Source organism: Ornithodoros turicata, chromosome 1, assembly GCF_037126465.1.
Source record: "Ornithodoros turicata isolate Travis chromosome 1, ASM3712646v1, whole genome shotgun sequence".
Lineage (NCBI taxonomy): Eukaryota > Metazoa > Arthropoda > Arachnida > Ixodida > Argasidae > Ornithodoros > Ornithodoros turicata.
This window is the reverse complement of record NC_088201.1, coordinates 129822602-129845948: the sequence shown is the minus strand read 5'-3', so window position 1 is coordinate 129845948 and position 23347 is coordinate 129822602. Positions and strand designations below refer to the sequence as shown.

At 44.7% G+C, this 23347-nt stretch overlaps 1 protein-coding gene across 2 annotated transcripts in view; it reads left to right on the top strand.

The window, feature by feature from the left end:
* Positions 1-23347, top strand: part of LOC135378594 (neprilysin-1-like) — a 189077-nt gene that overhangs the window by 52633 nt on the left and 113097 nt on the right. For both annotated transcript variants that reach the window (XM_064611656.1, XM_064611655.1), the window contains exons 6-7: positions 6445-6671; positions 20392-20562. In XM_064611656.1, coding sequence (XP_064467726.1) covers positions 6445-6671; positions 20392-20562 — 398 coding nt within the window. The remainder of the gene's footprint in view (positions 1-6444; positions 6672-20391; positions 20563-23347) is intronic.

Sequence of the window (23347 nt, the reverse complement as noted above, 5' to 3'; positions counted from 1 at the left end):
TAGACTAAATGCATTTCAGGAATTTGTGCAAGGATAATGAATACGGCCCGGAAACTTAGGCACCAGAAACGATAGAGATAGGCTGGCATATAGGCTCTCCAGACACCTAAATAGCCAATAAAATGCAAAAATAGTCACGCAAATAGTCACGATTCACTCACAATAATGCATATCACTTCTTTCATTTGCAAACTAACGGCACGCAGGAATGAACGTATTAGGCCCGGTTTCACCATCGTCGATTAACACTTTAACCGAGATTAACGGTCCTTAACTTGAATTTAACGCTTAGCTGTGCTTCACAAAGGGGAGTTATTGTGACTGAAACATTCATCACATCACCAACTATCGTTTACAAAAAAGAATTGAGTTTTAACAACGGTTGATCTCGATTCAAAGTTAACCAGCGTTGGTGAAACCGGGCCTAATACGTTCATTCCTGCGTGCCGTTTGTTTGCAAATGAAAGCAGTTCTTTACCACAACGCCAAAGCACACGAGTGACACGTTTGGGAAATATCGGCTGGATAAACATTCCTACTGGTCCTCCTCTAAATAAGTTACCTGTGGAGTGAGTGGCTCCGTCCCTTCCCATGGCACGGTGTCGTGGGTTTCACTGGCAGCCGCCGTCACGATTTTGTTTCGTTTCTTTTCCAGCGTCTGCGGCTTCCCTGACAGAAAAGATGTTACGTGATCTCAGCAAATGCGATACCTAGATATTTGAGCAAAGGACGCGTCATCCTCACATACTAAATGATACTCACCGAAGTGAAGAAGCTTTGCGAGTGCAGGCGTTTCTCCGTCTCTCCAACAGACGCGTACAGTGGTACCTCGCAAATCCTTAATGGCGTCCGCCTCCGTGAGCAGTCGGAGACCAATAGCTGGGTCCACGATGCTCCTTACCGGATACACATCCCATTTCTCTTCGGTTAACCACTTAACCAAAACGTGACTCATCGCGTTCAGTACGTACGCAATGGGATGGACAGGAACGCCAGCAAAGGAAACAAAATGCCGCCAAATGCATTCGTGCTATCAGATCGGCTAGCGGCCCCACTAGCCACTGTGGCCTTGTGGCTGCCTGCGGCTGCCACCTGGCGACTGCGACTGAGCTCGCTGTAAACATAGGAAATATATGATCAATATTATCCTTGTTTTGTATTATCCTTTAGTGTGCATTACTAAAACTTCCAGCTAGTTTTGTAAATTTAATGCTCCTAGAAAGCTTCTTCGAACAGTAACACAACGTAGACGAAGGGGTTTCACTCCTCGCCTGCGAAACTACGGTCGAAAGCGAAGCCATATTTTGACGGGAGAACCAGAGCATTGCATTGCTTGTATTCCTGTACTGCATCATTTGTTTGACACGTTTGTGTGTTTGAAACTTCATTCGTGCTCATGTCACGGAAACGGTGGGGTAGCGGTATGAGAGTTTTCTCATGGTTATGGTGCACAGTGTACGTCATGGATGCTCAAAGGAGGCCACAGAAAACATGGTGAAGCTCATCAATGCACATTTGCCTGAAGGGATATTATACCCATCATCAAAGTTTGCTTTCTTCAGACACTTTTCTGTCGTTGAAGAGCAGTATGTGAAGCACTTTTTTGCATGACGTTCAGTGAATATATAGGTGAACTTGCAGAAGCTACTGAGGTGTCATGTCGGAAATATAGTTCATCACACACATCGGAGAGCGTAATGAAATCCTCATCATTTATTTTCTTGTCGTGGACTTCGCGAAACAACTTCGCCGGCTGCTGGAGTCTCAAGGCCTCAGCAAGAAGAATCTTATTCTGTGATATGACGTGACAGCAATCACGGAGAGCATACAATACCACAACTTGCGTTTGAATGCAGGCGACATTACATTGACATTGAATACCGATGGAGTGCCTCTTTTCGAAAGCTCCAAAGTTAGCATGTGCTCACTTCTCGTAATGGTTAATGTATTGCTTTATAAGCACTGTACTCACAAAATGCTTTTGGCAGGTTTATGACTGTTCAAAAGCCTGTTTTCAACACTTCCTTGCTTCCGTTCGTAAAAACCATTAGTGAACTGTTACCAACAGGTGTCACATTGCATGATAAAGATGGGAATGTTCGTACAACAAAAGTTTTCAGGACCATGTGCTGTAGACAGCATAGTGAGGTGTGATCTGGCGAACACGAGCCAGTTCAATGGGGCTCCCGGATGCTCGTGGTGTGAGGACGCAGGAAAAAGTTGTGCATAAAGGATGGGGTCTCTGTTGTGTGTACCCACAGGTATATCCAGCACCGGAACTGAGGACACCAAAGTCGTTAGTGGAGCACAGTGCGGAAGAACTCCTATATTTACTCAGATGGAACCATTGGACGCATTATCAGGATTTTTTCTCGATCCAGTGCCCTCATTGGATGTGACACTGGAGATGCAGTGCACATAAATGTCTTGAGGGTGGTGAAAAACATATTCAGTGACTTTCCTGAAAGAAACGTTTTGGAGTATGTGATGGTAGAGCCTACAACCCAAAATTACATTGTTGGAACAGAATGTTTGAGGAAGTGCATATGTCAACACCGTGCCTCTTCTCTTTACCTATGCACGCTGCATGAAAACATCATGCTAGAGGTTGTTTGAGGATGTCCGAAACAGGCTATGCATTATAGGTAGGGCGTTGTGCTTTGGGGTTCAGCCCTGTAAAACTCATTTTTACCCCTGATTTGCACCATTGTCACTCATGCTAAAATCTGAAAAGCCCAAATCTGGCTTGACAAAGCGCCATTACGGCATAATCTTCATGTAAATACGTAGCATCATTTTTATTTAAGGCTGCATTGTGGCGTGATGACACATGAGAAAAACCAAGAAGTCTTGAGTTTCAGGCAGTGTGTATGTATAGTCACAGTACTGCAACATATGAGGAATTCAAGTGTAGTTCGCAGATTTCGTATTGAATATCCTTTAGTAAACATCCTGTTACTGTACATGTTAAACTCAATTAAAATACAACAGAAAAGCCATAGAAATTGCACAATAGAATTTAGAATGACTGCAGGGCAATAAAAATTCTTTTGAGGTACTGTTGACCAAAGTCAATCCACGTTGAAATTCCATTGAGTTTGACTTGCATCAACTGGAACCCAACAAGATGTCCACAGAAATTCAAGACTTATTTTTGTAAGGGAGTGCTCTCTTTCGCTCAGCGGTCCGTCTCCGAATCGCATGTTCATCCACCTGGTTAGCGACGAAAGACAAGGAAGAGTCGCAAGACACACCTAGCTGTTCCTTTAGCTTTTCTGCCTGCCTGGGACACGGCACGTGTCGTTGTCGTAGGGTAAATGAGACGTTATGCTTTTAGCGTGATGATGACGGCCACGATAGCTGTGTACCAGTAGGGGACAGAGTTGGTTCAGTCAAGTAGTGAAGGGATACCGAAGAGGCCCTTGTTCCACCGTTTCTTTTCGCCCTCTGTGCTCATTCGGTAGCGTGTCCGCCCGCTGATCCCAACAATACGGATTCCAACGCAGCAGAGTTGTTCATACACACCGTCTTTCGTGAGGGACGTTAAATGTAGTTTGCCGTGTTTCGAGATCTTGGCGCACATTAAAGAATTAACCCTCAGGTGGGCAATACTAATCCCACATACCGGGCCACTGTGGCGTCCCCCATTATCTCATTTGCGTCGCGACGTAAAGTCCCAAATTGTTATTGATAATAAATCTCAGTTCCTTATCTTCCGTCACCCCAGTAATTGAAGTAACACGCTATTGAATGCCGTATAGCTAAGCGAAAGAGCGCTATACCGCGCTACACCGCGCACGAAACATGAAAACCATACAAATCAATTACCATAAAAAATCACTAAATGTGAACTCGGGATCTTTTGGAATATGTTTTTTTATAGGTCCCCATCGGTGCGGAACAGGTGCCCAAAGGATTTGAAGTAAACTTCAAAAAATATGATTTTTATGTAATAAATTAACGTATGCAAATGATCCACACACTGATCAGCTTTTGACGGACGTCTCAAGGTTGTTTATCAATCAGCAAGTTATTTGATACCGCTAGCAATTTCCGATTTATTCACCTACAATGTTTTCGTGAAACGACCACTATATTAAAAGATCATGACAGGAGTGCAAAGAAAAAAACAAACAGTTTGCATAAAGACGCGGTCTACAGTTGCAAACTTTGAGGCGGACGAAGATCCCTTTAGGAGCAACATGTGTTCGCTGAATTGTTATGAAAATAGTTGACTGAAATGGTGATTGAAATTATAAATTAGGTACATGGGATGACCCATATCAGGCCATTCTTCTTCAAGACGCCCAATGCATATGCTATATGGATTCTGGCGTATTCTCCCTTAGGATAAAGAACACTTTAGTTTTTATTGTTATGGATGGTTGTCTCCGCGATACTGTCCGAATTGTTACAGTAAGTTGTTATGACCAAGCCAACTATGTTGTCAGCACAAATTGACTCATACAGAATATAACGCAAGATAAACGAAACAAAAGAGTCCTACGGTCTTAGATTGTACCGCATCCAACAAGTGACACAACGGCATACGACTGACTACACAACCATGCTAAATGTGTCGCTCAAAGTTTATCTCCAAGAAATATTGTTCATCATGAGAGCGATCTTAATCACCTGGGAATTTCAAACTCAGAATAGCAGGGAAGATAATAACGGAGAAGAAAACGTTCAAACAATAAAAATGCCTCGCAAGTATAGTAGTAGGGTAGAAAATCTTGCGAACCGTTAACGAAATGTAGGGGGAAGTGCAGCATAGTGTACGTTATTTTCATAGTTACGTTGTTATAATTGATTCTCAATTTTATGTTGTACTTCTCGTTTCTCTTTGAGTACATGAGTTGATGTCTCGTATGGGCAAGATTTGGTACCCATGTTTTTATGGTTCACTGACGACAGGATGATACGCGTGTCTGATAATAAAAAACGGTAGCCCTAATTACAATACAGCGACCGTCATATGAAGAATAAAACAGCCCAACCTAGTTAACATGGCACTCGCTAATATGATATCCTTATTTTATGACCGTTTTGCCATTCCTTCGCAGTGTAGATTCGCCTCGTTAATGTGATAATTCGCTTGTCCGGCGATGACTGTAACTTTTTGCTCAGATATACGGGGCGAACATATGGGATCAGAATACATTAACGCCTGGTAATACATGGTGTCCGAGAAAACGTGTCATTGAATTATAATTTTAAAAAAAACTACGCCACCTAGAATCATGCGGTCAACAGCATTTGTTCTTATTAGGTTTTTGTCACCTCCTAATGTGAATGACATGTACTTCAAGTTTAATTATGTAAATATTTGCGAACTGAACTCGGAAATTTGCCAAGTAAAGGTCACTTTTTTACCCCACCAATATGAAGAGCGTGCCGAATTCACTCAAATTCATGATAATTCACAGTAATATTCACGAGTTATCCCATCGGAAAAAAATAGCCGAATATCATGGTTTTCGGAGCACCGGACCAAAGGGCGCGATGACTTTTTGAGCGCAACCGCTCTCAGTGCGACGAAAGGGGGTTCCGAAGCCAGCCCCCAGAGTGATAGTAGAAAAAGTAACAGTTCCTAAAATTGGGAGAGGGAAAGCATTATCCCAGCGAAAGTCGGACGTGATAAGCCGTGCCTGTTTTATCTCTTTCTGTGGTGTCGGGGAGGGCTGGGTTTCCAACCTCCTTTCGTCGGACTGACAAAGATTGCGCTGAAAAATTCATCGTGCGCTACTCTGTGGGAGCTCCATAGAGCATGATGTTCGGCTATTTTTTCCCATGGGATAGCTCCCGAATATCCCTGTGAATTATCATTAATTTGACTACGTTAGGCACGCTCTTCACATTGGTGGGGTAAAAAAGTGACCTTTACTAGGCAAATTTCCGTCTTAAGCTCGCAGAAATTTACATAATTAAACTTACGTTACACGACCTTCACATGAGGAGGTGGCAAAAACCCAGTAAGAACAAATGCCATTGATCGCATGACTCTAGGTGGTGTAGTTTTTTTATTATAATTCAATGACATGTTTTCTGGGACACCCTGTATGGCTCTGGTGTCACATCTGTTCGGCGAATTCAAACGTTGTTGTATTAGGGAAGTACATAAATGATCCACGCACTTTGCGACGATCCTATTTCTTCCGCGCACTGAGAAAACGAAAAGGAATAGGAGCAACGGTGTAGCGGTCGATGTCTTGATACGGAATTGCTAACGCTCACCATAGTTTATTATTACAAGGCAGTTTTAGTAGATCGGAAGGTGCACACGATAATGGTAACGAAACCATAATAAGCCAATCGGCTTACTTCTTCAGAGTTGATGACATCAGGTTGCTGATCTCTGGTTTGACAGCTTCATTTATCGAATCGTTTTCGTAGAGTTCTTACGATCTTCTGAAAATCCCTACTGTTTCTGTATAATTTCAGATGTCTGGGAGGAAGAAGAATTACATGCATTCGGGACGATAATGCGTGATGCTGGAATTTCTCGCTGGCCCATCTGGCCCCCTACTGAAGACGCATCAGATTGGCAGCATTTATACAAGGCCTCACGGGTTGGACTAGACATGGAAAACATCTACAAAAAACAGGGGAACCCGTTCCATCTGATAGTGAGCCCAAATGGAGAAGAACCCACAAAGTACTGCATATTCGTGAGTATTCGTGTTTCCATACCATCGTAGCATCAAGAGGGTAGAATAATACACAGTCGAGCTCGCTGAAATGTCGTCAAGAAAAACAATAACGAAGCTGAAGCTGAAGAAGGGCAGGCTCTGCCCGAAAGCACACGTATTAAATAGCTACTCTGACGTCGTGCTTCATTCTTTCGTTATTATTTTTCTTCACGACATCGTAGCATCAGAAAACTTACGACAGTTATATAAAGACCAGCTTCACGGCCGAGCTGGTTAAGGAGACCCGCTCGTTGGTGTTAGCCAAGATCTTCCTGAAGACTGGGAGGTGGTGGGTTTGAATCCTAACACCGTCACTGCTGCCTAATTTTTTCCCTGGGTTTTCCGAGACTTTCCAGGTGAATGTCGGCACAGTTCCCCCTGAAGTCGGCCCCGGACGCATACTAACCCCCCCTGTCCCCCACTCCTTCCTGCTGTCCTATCTCCATATGCCCACATCTGCACTCCCCTCATAGCTACAGCTGCTTCGAGGCGCTAACACGCAATTTAAAAAAAAAAACGATATCAGGGACAGCTGTACGAGAGCTGACTTATCTTGTTCACTAACGTCTTCGAAATGGGATGCAGTTTTATCTGGTTAAAAGAAATCTGATTCCACAACTCCGCGGCGCGATATCAAGTTTGGGAAAGAAATATAACCTTAACCTAATTGTAACCTGACTGCCGTCGAACTAGTCGCCTTGCAATGGCTACATCATCCCATGGGGCCTTTTTTCTGCTCTTTCTCGTCGCAGGTTTGCAAAAAAGTGTACAGTGGTAACGGTTGTGCATAACACAAGCTGACAAGTGACTGTTTTACTGTAATCAGTGCTGTTCCACGTAACGAAGCCTTTCTTTTGAAATTGGTTGTCGAACAAGTAACTATATTCGTTACAAATGTACGTTGCTGGGATCTTGTAACGTTACTGGTACTCCAACAATCCGTCGACGGTGTGCCTATATTTATTACATTTGAACAGTGTTGCTAGCAGTGACATGCGCTCTACAAAATGTATTTATATACGCCCACGTGGTTTTGTAACTTCGTGTAAACCTCAAAAAAATGATCCATTGATTTCTTGAACCCTGAGGGGAATCAGCTTTGGTTTCGACAAAACTTTCAACTTTGAATCGGCTTTGACTGAGAACAATACGATGTTCTTATGAATTCCATCAGGGGCCAAGGCTTTCACAACCTACTCTGGATCCTGCAGCTCAGCAGCTTCATCGCCTTCGGTCACACATTGGGTATTCTTAATGCCAGATTAGTCTATATGACATGTGACATTACTACATCCACACTCAGTTTATGTACCACTACCACGCTCTCAGAGAAAAGGAGTAATTTTACTTCATATGGGGGCTAAATAGTTCCTTTGAGAGTACATTCGCGAGAGTAAATGAATGTCACAGAGTAGAGGCTGCATTTCACGCTCTGTTCTAAGAGTACTAGGTACATAATTCTTTTCGATCGACGAAAATACTTGCAATCAGACCGTCAACCGTGATATATCCAGTATTATAAAATCTTGCGACATATACATACGGCACAATTGCGAAGAAAGAAGCGCTGTTTCTTGCTCTGTGTTTGCTGAGTTTGCTGAGAAAATCGCTAAGTTAGCTGAGTTATACAGCCTCATGCCATCAAAATGACCAAGGGCACATAATTACGGAGACTGTCGAATTCGAAAGACGTTTCATATACATCATATATGATGAAGTCTGAAGAAGTAATAAAGGTTTAAATCTTGTTCGAGACATATCCAGACTGTCTGCAGAGCAGTTGTTTGTCCCGGTCGCTGTTTGGAAATTAATTAACTATAGGACGTGCCAGACGGGAGGGATTATAAAAGTAGACAGCTGGAACTCCTTGTTGTTTTATCTGCCATCTTACGTTACGTGCTTTCACATTACAGCCAGGTCAAACAATGTTGAACGGAGAACAAAACATTGTGTCTGATGAGGCGATTGGAACCGCGATTCTGTTTTGTTTTGTTCTTATTCCGTGCGCGTTCTAGTTCGTGTGCGGTGCAGTTCTGCTGTAGCAACGGGAATATATCGAATAATCTCAAGCACTCCGGAGAGGCTAAGTCACAATCTAATTTATTTCAGTTGGAAGCGAACGTTTCCAACGGCGTCGAAACAGACAACATGAAATTACCTGTCATCCAGATAATAGTGAGTTTTAGTATATCGTACGCTATCGCCTTTGCACACGCAAGGGATAGTGTTGGCGGTTCTGCGCCCGCGTGCGACAAAAACAGAGCTTTGGGCATTGCGCTGAAGCACAACGTTACCCGTTTCGTATGCAAAGGCGATACCGTACGCTGCACTAAAACTCTGTTATTTCCTGGCAGACGTGGACGGCATTGAATTGTCCGCGTGACCCGAGTTCGCACTCCATCTGAAACTGTTTCCTGTTTCCTTTTGTTTCAGCTGAGTCATAGCCATACGCAAAGATAAGACACACATCTACATATGACGCAGCTACAAGGGCGCATCGTTCAGTTCACATCCAGGTTGCCTCCGCTATTCTGTTATCAATAGCGTGATGCAAGCTGCTCGCAAATGCCGTGTTGTGCTGTGTGCTGAGATTAGAGCATATGTTAAAGGAGCTCAAAATGCCATCTAAAAAATTTTCCGTTCCGAACGCGTTGTGGAAGCAGGTAATTTAACTTGATGATTAACACAAAAAATTTCTCTGTACGCAGTATTTTTCGTAGAAAAAAATACACCTGAACATTGCCGCGCGCGTTCCCGCTCGACTCGCTCCTGGGTTAAACAAGGAGGAGAAGGAAAAAACACAACTGGTGATGTCATAAAAGTGGAAAGCGGCGACGCGCTTCTATCTGGGTCAGTGCTGCCCGGTTTTCTTTTCTTTCTCCTTTCTTTCATTTTCTTTTCTCCTGCTTTCTCCCTGTCAAGTGATGAATAAGGGAGGACCTCTATATTCCTGGTCCTGAAACCTACGTACTCGAAATCCATGTTCTCGTATTGCCAACTTTAGGATGGGATGGATTCATGTTCTGGAAACAAGGAAAACCATGGAAAATGCTGCTTCGTAAAATGATGTGTCGTGATTAAGAACATAACATCACTAACCACACAAATTCACGGCCTTCTATATGTGTCCAAGTCGTATTAGCGAACGAAAGCCACATTTTAGCAGCCATGCGGCTTAGCAGGGCTGCATGTTCGTTAGTTTATTATTATGTTAGTTACTTGGGTGTTTGCAATGTCTGGGTTAGTCACAGTTCGCCGTTGGCAGTTTCCCGCGCGCGACTTTGCATTTTATAGTCAGATAACATTTACGCTAGTCGCGTGTTGTTTCAGTTCAAGCTGATATGTCGGCGGGCGCAAACTTAGCCGCCATTGTTGGTCACATGTGGTGACAAAACAAAAGGCGCCGGGCACGGATGAACTCAAATTTGCGTGTTTGTGTCGTCCACGTTTATAGCCTGCATCGGCTAATTCTCGTTTAGATGATTGGTAAGTTGACCATAAATTGTGGTGGGCTTATTACCCCAGAAAACACAAACACATCCCAAGGCTCTCCTGAGGATGCCATCGCGGGAGAAAGTTGACATCCCTGGGATGTCACAAGTCCTGGCAGTGTCACCAAACTGTCAAAGTGAGACTCCTAATGACATCCCGAACTTGTCCCAGGGCAGTCAGAGGAGACACGCCTCGGACCCTTATGGGACAAGTGTGGGATAATATTTCTGTCACTTTCTGCACCATTAACCTGCCACCAACAGCCTCACAGCCAGGCTGTTTAAGATATAGTCGTTACCGCAACAAGCAGAAAGTAGCGCAAGTTACGCAAACAAGACGTTTTATTGTTCAATGAAATATCAATGTAAACCACAAATACAAGCTAAATATAGGGCCTCGATGTAAAAGATATAAAAACACCATATGACTAAAATGACTAGAATGCCTTATGTGGACGCAGTGCATTGCACTGTAAAAAATAATATGAAATGTCTTTGCAAACTTTAAATTGAGGTATGACATACTTCCCCGAGACTAGAAGATTAAAATGTCTTATACAGATGAATGCAATCATCCTCATGGAAGCTCCCTTGGCACAAATCGTAAGGCTAAAAGAAGATTAGTATGGCTCATCACATATATCCTGCAGATATCACATATATCACTGTATCCTGCAGAACAAATGTTAGGCACAAAGATGAATAACGTGGTGCAGATGATACAGCAAATTAGCTTCCGTTGCATATTGAAGACTCTTCGTCTCATTCACTTGGCGTGCAGGTTTGATCCAGGGGGGACTTTCTGTTGATTCGATCTTTAGCATGACGCAGCCAAGTCATGGTAGCCTTTTCGATGTCCGCCATAGTGCCACAATCTGGGGTTCTACTTATCGCACCTGCAATGGAAAAGAGTCTTAGCATTAAGCAAGTACATATAATGAGCACGACACCAATGTCTTAGCCGGCGCTGAAAAGGAAGCTTTGGGATGCATACATCTGCAATCTTTCCATTTAAAGCCTTGGAGTATGACGGTCTGCAACTAACAAAGAAAATAACGATGTAACGGTAGAGAGTCAGCTGAAACTGCGTCCAACACATGGACAAAGAAGCACATAGGACAAGCACGAGGCCAGATAAAAAAACTTCAGCCTCTGTGCGCAAGTCGCCATTCAACGTCATTGCTTGATAAGGATTATCCTTCCCTGGACAGTGCAGCAAGCCTTACTCATGTTGAACACGTTTACCAGACCTTCTTTATTCTTGTGAAAAGTGTGCAATTTATTCATTTTCACCGATGCTGTCTACTACTTTATCTATGTGTTCTCTAAATGTCTGTCACAACCACATCATCTTATCACTGGGTGGATAATGAATGTTGCACATCACAAAACCCTGCAAAGGACTGCCACGTAGATGCACCAAGTCAACAGTAATTACTCTATGCAACAGTTACTGCTTCCGTAAGTTCATCACAGAGCGTGCTTACCACAGACGGTTCGATCTTGCTCAATGCCAGTTCTAGGCAGTTGACTTAGGCTGGACGACGGTATCTCAGTCACCACCAAGTGAGCGGGAACTAGGTAAATAAAACAGAGTAAGGGCAGTAATATTCGTTCTGCTTCTCCATGGAAAATATAAACATCCTGTTCATATGAATGACTTACCAAGATCATTCCTTGAGCTGACCGGTAACTGCTGAGGATGAGAAGGACCGTTGTACTGGTCACAAGCTGGCTTCGGCTGGGCGAGGCCTGTTTCAGACAGATGTTCAGCGTCCCTAGCTCGTCCTTCTGAAAAATAGAAAAAAGAACAAAGAAGGACCTAAATGGATGTATGATGATTGACAGTAATGAACGTGCCAGGAAATTACGATTCTATACGGTACTGAGTAGCAACTCTTTATTACTTCTCTGTGTGTATGATAGGCATTTAGGTCTGGGTGGGGTGGGGTGGGGTGGGTGGCAAGGGCTCCTCGCTGTCAGTGTAGATTGTACTTATTCGTCGCCGCTTGCCACGTCCATATTGAATATCAGGGTTCAGATCAGATGTCGCTTCCGCAAGACGCAGCTCTGCACGTGCCGAATCATATGTTGCTACACGAAATATTGTTTGTAAAACACAGAACCCATGATCAATATTACACAATACTATATCTCTCCAGGACCTTGCACGGCAGCAGCTTCCAGGTGGGCTGTGGTTCCTTGAGCTTACGCACAATCAGACTTACTTTCTTCTGGTCTTTTGGGGGTGGCCAAAAGCAGCCGTCGTCTGCAAGCCATGTGCATGGCACCACTGCCACACTGTCGTCCAAAAACTTTACAATGGCATACAAGCCAAATCGCTCCCCTCGTAAACAATCAAGATACTTCAACAGACTATTACACAATGTGACATGCAAATGCAGCATATAAAAGTAACATGACAAAGAATAGATGTTTTGACGCAGACAACATGTGATCAGCACAAATGCAAGATGGGGAGTTCGGAAGCATTGTGAACATAAAACTGAAGACAACAGAAGGACTGCATAGCCCCCAGGGCATAACAAGACCACAAAGAAATCGTGTTGCACCAACTGACAGAAGCTACTTAACTACGGCCCCGTGTGAGGTAAAGGAAACATTGCATGCCGATTTGTCCCGACTGGGAGTTTCATGCACTTCATTCTTACTTGCGACAATGGGCAAACACTGATTCTTGACAGGTGATAAACCACGTGGATGTCTAAAACTGATGATGCACATGGGTAGGAGTACAGGTCTTCGACATGTCGAAATTTCCTCCCAATAATACAGAGTTCATTTGTCACACTACTCAATGCCACCCCGCTAATCACAACAGCACTGCCATCATGCAACAAGCTACATGGTCTTCCTTTATAGCTACACGTCCACCAAACTCGTGTTCCGACACTGAAGTGCAGGCTGTTTCGAAGTAATTTTCAGAAGTGTTTGCGTTTGAAACGCGGGGGACGCCAACGCTGCCATCCCAACTACTCGCCGATACAGTTTCGAAACTTTGGTCTGCGCCTCGTTTCGTCCTTCTAAAAATCGTTGCCCGCGACCATTTGAGCATCGTAAACGTGAAATGTAAGCGAGTCTCACGACGATAGGCCAACGAAGAACACTAATCCTTACGTGAAACTTCCATCGTCGCTACCAAAAGTGACAACACAACAACAGAAAGAAACTGCGGCAGCCACACATGTGCGCGCTCTGATTGTGTAAGGAACTGGGGCGCCACCTGTAAATGCTCTTCTGTTTGTTCAATATATTATTTTCGTTACATATTTAATGTATTGGGCTTTGATAGGCAGTTGAAAAGTTTTTAGTCCTTTTTGGAAGAATATAAACACTATAGAATATGGATTTTAAAAACTTCGTACACTGAAACCGAAACTATACTGCGATGAACAGCCAATTTAGTTATTACGAGGGGAAAACGGCTAATTTCTTTGATCTATGGCTTCTCGAGATTTGGAGATTGCTTTTCAAAGGTACAACGACAGTGAGTTATACAGCGCAAAATTTTACCCGGAGTTGTCCTTGTCAGCGAGCCCGGGGAAATAAAAATGTGATCCCTATGGGACAGTCCCATGATGTTGTCCGTGGGATGACCCCTGGCTGTACTGAACGGGACGAGGACGTGAATATACTGTGGGGACATCCCTGGGACACGTTGTGTTTTCTGGGACACTGCTTGGCTATGTTGGTGTGTAACACAGCGAATGGATGTTCAACTCCTGATGCCGCGACGTGCCGGCGACGGTATATTGCGATATATTGTATCTGACTTGATTGTATCTGACATCTGACGACAAGAACACTCCTCCGGCTGAGGGGAGGGGGATATGTTTAATGCAAATTAAAAAAGAAAAAGAGAGGGGAAAGGCTGAATGAGACATTAACTGAATGTCTAGCAAAGTTGCTATTCGAAGTGACGGGCAAATTAGTGATCATAGCGATGCAGCGATCATTCTCAAGCGTGAATTGAAGCAACGCTTAGTGCTGCGCTGCTTTTATACTTGTTGCCGCCAACAACAGAACAACGAACAGTCACTATCATAATGAACACCATACAAAACACAGACATGGACAGAACAGCGCTCATCTGGCACCTGAAGTTTATTTTCATAATCTACCTACTCCGGACGGTCGCTGGAGGGAAAAGTGAGGTCGAGCGGGGACAGGTTGGCCGATTTTTTGTTAACTTTTTAACTGGTTTAAAAACTGAGCAAGTAGATTGTGCTGTATTAGCTTAAACTCATATCCTGCTCTTTGTAATTTGGCGGTCTGTAGCTTGAGAGCACTGAAGCCAAAATGCGAGCAAGACTTGGTCAAGGCACTGGTTATCAAGGAATTTATCAAACTATTGTGTTCAGTGCTCTCAAGCTACAGACCGGCAAATTACAAAGAGCAGGATGTGAGTTTAAGGTAATTCAGCACAATCTACTTGCTCAGTTTCAAGCTCGCCCGAAACGTTTAATGTAAGAAGGTGAGAAAAACAAGAAAATTGCAGTGGTTCCGTACTACCACAAGATTTCACATAATTTGAAAGCTATGTCGAATGAGATTGGGGTCCGCCTCCTCTTTAGGAACAACTTCAGGTTAGGTCGTTTAACGCCTTTTTCGAAACCAGAGTCTGGCTGTAATGTTGAACACAGAACCATCAAGTTTGTTCCTTGTGCAAAAAATGTTGTGTATAGAATCCCGTTAGCTTGTGGCTTTGTATACATAGGTCAAACATCTCAGTGCGTTAGCCAAAGGTTGGGCCAGCATAAAAACAGCCCAGATTCAAATTTGTCGGACCATCTAAGAATCTGTAATAATTGTCAATCACTATGGTCCCAGACGACGCTGCTGGCGTGGCAACCAGACAGGCGAAAACGTCTTTTGAGAGAAGCGTTGGCCATACAGAATGTGGGCAATTCTATTAGTGTGCCGTCTGTATGTATCCACCCGGCCTTCAAGCGCCTCTTCTGACCTTCCTTCAACTCACTTTGTCCTCAATTCCATATTCCCCTCTGTCTTCCCTCGCACCGTCTACATGTTCATGAAGTTCGTTGTTATCAATTAAACGACTTGCTGGTTCGAGCCTTCGTGTTTGTGTTTGTTTACGTGTCTTGCCCATCGCTCAGGCTTGCCTATCATGGAATTTATCCACCAGCTAGCCTGCATTTACGCCATTCTGTTAGCGGGAAGGTTTGAGGATCGCTGCTTTCCTCCTCTCAAGCCGTCTACGGCGTCTTGTCTCTTTCATTGGCCTTTTGCTATCACGTGGTGCGGAGCCTTTTTTGTAGCCTCCATTCCGGCTGCAGAAAGCAGGAAACAATGGCAAACTAAAGGACTGCCGGAAGGGAGTTGCCTCAGGAGGAGGAGGAGGAGGAGTGTCGTTGGGAGGAACCCGAGAGGTCTGCCTGCCTGATTAGGCGGCATGTTTCTCGGGAAGGGAAAGGTGGTGGAGAGGAGGAGAGGGTGAAGTGGAAGACCGAGCGGAATCCGCTCGGGGGGAGGATAGCTGCGTCCATGGGCCGACTTCAGGGGAACTGTGCCGGCATACGCCTATTACACATCTGAGGGAAACCCAGGAAAAACCCCAGACGGCACAGCCGGCCCGCGGATTCGAACCGCGGACCTCCCAGTCTCCAAGCGCACGCGTTACCGCTGCGCCACCGGAGCTGGTGGGGGGGGGAGTTGCCTCAGGACAGAAGCCGACGATATTTCGAACAGAGACTGTTCTTCTTCTGGGCACCGTCCTCATCATTGGCATGGTATTTAAAGGGTTAGGTGTGACGTGTTTAAAGGTTCATGCGAACTGTGGGTCAACAGCCCGGAAGGAAGAAAGGGTCCGTACGGGCTTCTACGGCCGGAGTGAATGGCTGCTTTGTTAGAGTGTGGAGGGGATTATGTGAACGTAGTGATCTAGGCTACAGACCGGTTACAGAAAAGTGGAAGGTTCACGAACACGTGGATGAAACGGGACAACAGGCAAGAATTGGCAAGCATAGCGAAAGATGAGAAGGTTAGTGGCTACGTGGGGAAAATTCCAGAACGAGGAAAGAGTTTTTTTTTTTATAAATATTTGTAATACAAAGTTGTGGCATGCAATAAAGAAAGCAGAAAGCAGTGGCCATGCAGAACATAACAGATGATAATGGAGGTAGAAGGGAAAAGCATATTTTATTTGTGAATTGTTTCTAGGGTGCCTTGTGATTTGTTGATACCGGACGGGTGAAGAGCGTTGAACTTGTATATGAGATAAGACTCCCTATCACGTCTGTCACGTGTGGATCTAAACCCGGTTTCTAGAATACATAGTTTAATGTTGTCAAAATTGTGACCAGGAACGTTAAAGTGTTCGGCGACTGCTTTGGGGAGTTTGTTGGACGTGTCGGTTCTGTGTCCGGTAAGGCGGTTGTTCATTTGTTGGCCGGTTTCACCAATGTATCGCGTAGAGCAGTCGCCGCATTCAATGCAATATGTGACATTGGAGCTTGCATGTGAATGCATGGTTAACGGGGTGGGTGTAATTGCTCGCAGTGCTTTTGATGTAGCTAGCGTGTTGAACGTGCTTGCATGTTTTGCAGCGCTGGAGGTTGCAGGGTCGTGTTCCTGTGTACGTGGTGCTCGTTTTGCTGATTTTGACATTGACCAAGGAGTCTGCTACGTTTTTTGCGCGTCGGTATGTCATCTTTATGGGATAGGTGAATATATTGCTAAGTCCGACGAAGCCCGTACGGACCCTTTCTTCCCTCCGGGCTGTTGACCCACAATTCGCATGAACCTTTAAACACGTCACACCTAACCCTTTAAATAGCATGCCAATGATAAGGACGGTGCCCAGAAGAAGAGCAGTCTCTGTTCGAAATATAGGCGGCTTCTGTCCTGAGGCAACTCCCTTCCTACATCTCTACCGGTTCGCTGGATTTCTACCTATCTATGTAGGACTGCCGGTTGTGTCTGAGCCTCTCTGTCAATGTTTCATGCAAAAATTAGTTGTCAGGAGTTCGGGTGCCATACCCGATGTGGTGAAGGCAAGGACTTTTTGCGTTGCCTTTCATTGCAAGGGTATTTATAAGGGAACGCCACCATCTCAGCTTTGCGAAGGAAATACTTTGTAGTCCATTCAGTTTTGTTGAACACACACATTTACTGCCTTTATCTTAGCTCGTCCATGCTGTCGTCGTGCAACGATTCATCGATACTGCTTCATCGACAACGTTCATCGATACTGCGTAGCCACATTTTGCGCCCGGTTGAGCCGCCGTAGTGAATCTTTGTCTTCAGAACCACTTGATGGATGGGTTACGCTTACGCGGTCAATGAACATAGCATGCATTCTCGAGAACATAAAAAATAGGGGAGTATGCGACCGTACTGGTATAGCTGTAAATCAACATCACATATACATCAACACAAATATAGTTTGTAAATCAACCTCACAGAACAGTGTCGTTTGTTGAAATTCATATTGATGCGTGATGCCTTTTTGCAGTTACTTTGTTGTCCTCAGCCACTCCACTTTATTTAACGAAATTGATGTAACTCGCTTTAACCTATGTCTCTGCTATGGGAAACCGGTCGTTTTTTCTCTTTTTTTTTCCCTTCTTATTTTGCCACAGTGTATATGCTTTCTGAAACGACGAACAACTGAGAAGCATAATAGAGAAAGCAAAGGAATATAAGGGCGTCCTTCTCAACCGGATTCTTGAATGAAGAGTTTGTAAAAATTGATAAATAATAATCCGTCCAACGGTCATTATCTACAACGCGTGTGACACCTCACTCCCACCTACCTGCTCATTGCCGCAATCACGTGGGCGCTTTATTGAATGCGTTTGTTTAATATTTTTTCCTTTGATGCTTCAGTTTTCATCGACTAAATTTCACGGGTACATTCGACGAAGACCTATCCAGAACGAGCAAATAAAGCAAACAGTAATGTTCTGCTTGCCATAACACGGATATAACACGGCTGTCGTCTGCTGCGGTGCGGCAATCCAGGCGGCACCACTGTCAAGACGAAGGGAGAGAAGAGAGCGTATGGGGGAGAAGTTGTCGCTACTTTTAGTGTCCATGGACTTTAACGAGGCAGGGAAATCAAAAGGAAGCAAGCGCGAATTAGGTATTTTTTGAATGCGTTAGCATTAGGGGTGTCAAACTGGGAACAGCTATATGTTAGTGTGTTTGTATGCGTGTGTGTGTGTGTGTGTGTGTGTGTGTCCGTGTATGAGATGGTAAAGCCTCAGCGAGGCAGAGGTATAAGTGGTAAGTTGAAACGGAGGTAAATGATTTGAAACTGAAGTAGTCGAAGGTAATTAAGAGTAAAAGTAATTCAAAGTAATTACAGGTAATTATAGGCAATTAAAGCAAGAAAATTGAGTTTAATGGCAATGAGTACAAGATATGTAGTTAAGAGAAAGATTAAATCAAATTAAAGGTTACCGAAGGTAACTACAGGTTACCGGATGTAATTAAACGTGATTAAAGGTAATTAACATCAATTACATATGATCTGAGAGTAATAAGAGCAAATAGATGTAATTGAAGGCAATTAAATGAAATTCAAAATTATCTCAGACAACATGCGCTTATATTCGGTATATAAATGATAATTACAGTGTAATTGAAAGTAATTCAGGTTAATTAAAGGTTCATTAAATGGACTTACACATGGTAATTGAGTGTGCTGAAGCGAAAGTCAAGTATAGAAAACAGGAAATCAGGTTAGACCGGAAGTAGAGAACTGGGAGTTGGACCGAAAGTGGATATTGTAAGTCAAGTATAGATGGGAAGTGCACAACCGTAAGTCAGGGCTGCGTTCCAATACGTCGCGCCCGCGAAGCCGCCTGACTCGGCAGCTGAGTGGACCTCTTTGCCTGTCACTATTGGAACATACTTGCCTAGTCGAGGCACCTGTGGTGCCATCTCGTTGCTCACGCAAGAAATGCGTACGGCGCAAGCCCAGCAGGTAATAGCGTTTCCCGCTGTCAGCCATCCCGGCTGTCAGATGGTCAGGCGCATAACTAGACTGCACCAATGCGCACTAGGCGGTAGCCGACTGAATAGCGGACTTGGCGAGATTTGGAACGAGACTTAACATGGCGGCACTTCCGGTTAGACCGCTAGGCAGTCGACTAACCGGGGTTTTGGATCGCAGCCCAGGTTAGACGTGAAGTAGCCAACCGAAAGTTGAGTTAAACCGGAAGTATAGACGGGAAATGGACAACCGGAGGTCGGGGTTAGGCCGTCAGTGAATACCTGGTAGTCAAGCTTAGATCCGAAAAGGCGCTTAATGCTAAGGCATTTCTCTCGCATTTACCGCTAAATCACCACTGGATTTTTAACACGTCAGATCCGTTCCACGGAGACAAAACAAATAGCTTTGAAATCCATGATCAGCAACGTGATGTCATCCACTGCAAAGGAATGAGGTGTTTGGCGTACCCTATTTACGGAACTGTTATCGTACAGACGTTCCAATCTGGTAGATCTGTTTTAATCCTTCTAATCCTTGTAGACCTCCCTACTGAACCGGCACCTCGATAATTAAAGAGAGAGGACAGTGTGTAGTGTGACGCCACGTTAAGTGTCGATTTGGCGTCTGCATTATGCCGATCAAGAATTTAATAACCTTGAAAGACAGGTGGGTAGTGTTGTGTTTGTCCCTTTGTATGTCCTAGCCTCAGAACAATTACTTTCCATCATGTTCACCAGATGCGCGACTCATACCTGTGTCGTATGAATGTCTGTACGAAAGCAGAACTGTAGGAGAGAGTGTCAGAGTGCGTGCGTGTCCAGGCAAATGAGCTCCCCGGAAGGCAGATGCCTGCGTGGTCTAATTCGTAAAGGCCAGATATGCGTGGTTCAGATACCTCCGTTGTCTAGCTATTTCGACGACTGCAACATCTCAACTGTAAAGCATGAATTATTAATTAAGTTTCTGTTTTCTGTTGTGTTATGCTTCAGGGGGGGGGGGGGCGTTGCCATGGCGACTACTCGCCGTAGGCGCAATCGCAACCGTAAACGGAGCAGTGTGAACCAACATCAGTTTCATGTCGTTAGTACCATCGTGCTTTACTCGATGGTTAGCTACATCTAGCATGCTAATTTCTGTTTACTTTATCGCATGACGATGGGTTGAAGGAGAACAGGGGAATTGTTTGTCAGAAATTTTTACATGCCGCTTTCTTCTCTGCTTCCTCTAGCTCCTTGCCTATATGCCTGAGGACTCTGACGACGAAGCTCATCAAATGCCTGCTCAGTCTACCAAGAACAATGTTAAACGGGCGATACAGATAGTGAACAAGACAATTACCGATGAGGATGCTGAAGCGATCGCCGAAGAAATCACCGCGTTTGAAGTAGGCCTTTCTTTGGTACGTACCCTGCTTAGTTTATCACTATAATTATTTCTGTAGACCGGCATATTCTTGTGTCTCCCATATTATTATTCATTCTTCGCTTAATTCTTTTTTGTAGAGGGGGCTTTCTAGACCCTCACGTTGACACCAACGGTATTGCAATAATGGCGCCGCAGCGATTGAACTGTGAGAATTAATAAGGCTGTTCTTCAAAATCTCTTTCGCTTTTTTTTGTTTTCTTTCCTTTTTTCTTTCTTTTTCTTTTTTTTTGCCGGTTGCTGTGTCGGGAATTCGAGAATACACCTATTCAACCGGACTCATGAGGAAGTCAGTCCGGGTTCCTCATTTTTCGTGACCCGGACGCCGTTAACAGCTATTCATCAGACATCAGAGGAGCTTGACGATCGCCCCTTTTCGCAGTGAGTGCGGGTCATGCAAGACCTCCTGTATGCCATAGTTGCCCCTTTGCATGAGGCCTTGCTACGAGAGATCTTCTTGCAACAACATCGAGATACCGTACAGATAATCCTAGCCACATCTGCAGCTTTGACCCTCTTCGACATTGCCCAACAATTGCATGGAATTCGCTCTTCCAACGGTTTCTGCTACCCGGAAGAATCGCGGACGTCGAAGACACCGAACTGTCTTTGTCCGTAGATCCCAAGCCCTAAGCCTTAAGTACAATGTTCGTCAACGAGTCCGGCAAGGAAGCATCCTAAGCCCGACGCTGTTTAATGTAGTGATGGCGGGCGCCCTCTGTGTACGCAAATGACGTTGCCATTTTGACTGTAAGAAAATCAAAATCACGACCTGTCATTCATCGCCGCTTGCAGCTGGCTTGAAATAACATCCACTAGTGCCTCACGCAGCTTGGGATGCACCTTTCTCCCGAAAAGTGAGTCGAGCTGCGATTCACACGCAAGGGTATGACAAATTTCCCTCTTTAGGTCGGTGCCAATAACGTTGAGCCTGTACGTGTCCATCGCTTCCTTAGTGTGGTCATGAACTCGCACCTACACCGGACTCGTCACATTAAGCACATTGACGCCACAGCAATGGCTGCTTGTTATTGAACATCTTTCTGACTGAGGTTGGGGCTATGATCAGCTCTCCATTCTTGCAGTTCACACAGGCTTGGTGCGGGCGACTATGCTCCCAGTCTTCCAGTCCTGTATAGGATTTCCACAACATCATTAAATAATCATCGGAGCCTGTTTGCTCGCAGCTTTCGTCGCTGTCTTTGAGCTGCACGAATGGCTGAAACATGGCAGGCTCTCGTTGTCGCTCGATAATTTCCGCTTGATATACTGTGTGAAAGAGAAACAGTTCGGCTCTTCCTCCGTTTCCGTGCATGCAATCGCCGTCACCCGCCCCTCTGGAAAATTCGATACTCCACGGAAAGTTACTTTTATCGAGTAGCGCAGGTGACACGGCGGAGCCCCACCCGCTTCGTAGCTAAGGACGCAATACCACCAGAAGCCCCTTGGTCGCTACCGGTCCCGCAGGCCTCCGTGAATCTTCCCAACCTTCGGAAACGCCGTGGACAAGTTTGCCTTCCCTCCCTCCCCTCACCGAGTCCTTCGAGCTCAAGTTTATGCTCTGGTAGAACATAAACGTTCCAATTCTGCAGCAGTATACATGGATGGGGCATCCAGAAATGGCAGGTCTGCATCTGCATATGTGTAGTGCCATGCACCGGCGTAGTGCCAGGCAGACGCCTTTGGCATTCAACATGATCACCACCTGAGGAAACGTATGCCATTGTCTTCTTTCTACAGCACATAGTCAAATTTAGCCCGCGAGAATGGACATGCAGTTTTCTCCGACTCCTACTCAGCACTGCGAGCAATTGAGAGCACAAGCATGCTATGCTCGTCAGCACACTTGATATCACGAATGTGTTAAGGGGTTACCGGCATGCCTTCGAAGTGGGGCACATGCTTGTTCTCCAGTGAGTTCCAGCCCATTGTGGTGTCGTGTGTACTGAACTGAGTGACAGCAGCGGCAGAAGCAGCTCTCTCATCTTGGAGACGAACGGGTATTGTACGGCTTAGAGGAAACAGTCGTCCGATTCATCCACGTCTAGTGGCACCCCTGACTTCCCACCAGTTGACAACTAACATTCTCCCCTATCTATGCTTGTAAGAGTTTATCGAATGCTCGCTTTCCGGATGCAACGTGTCATCTCTCCTAAAGACACGTCATTAATTCATCGAATGCCACTCAATGTACCGTTTAGAGTTGAGTGACTTTGCCGCTTGCAATACGTTGACTCTCCTACATCCTGTCGCTGCAGTGCTCTAGAACAGTGATTTATCCAGATGCCCCCTACATTCCCTAACACCCCCCATAATCTGCTGGAGTCCCCCTAAAATTTTGAAAGATTGCGCAATATTTCTTGAAAAGTATGTAAAGACCCCAACAACACCGAATATCCAGTGGATGTACGCTTAACGTCCTAACGTCCGTGGTCGGACTCGTCTGTCTCATAGATATTCCTTTGATATCCAGCGTGGATGAAGAAGCCAAAGCGTGGAAATTATATCCTCAAGATATCCAGGAACGGACATACGCTGTGATATATGCCCCAACAACACATGACAGTCCTAAGGATATCCATCGTACATCTGAAGCCGGATGCTGGAATATCGTTTTCTTTTGTTCTGTTTTTTTTTTTTTGTCAGAGATTTAAGTTCTGGATGTGACGTACTTAGTGAAAGTAGCATTTTTTGCACCGTTAGTGTGGATCGACAATTCCAAACTAAAGGACAACATGCCGTGACTGGAACCGGAATCTAGA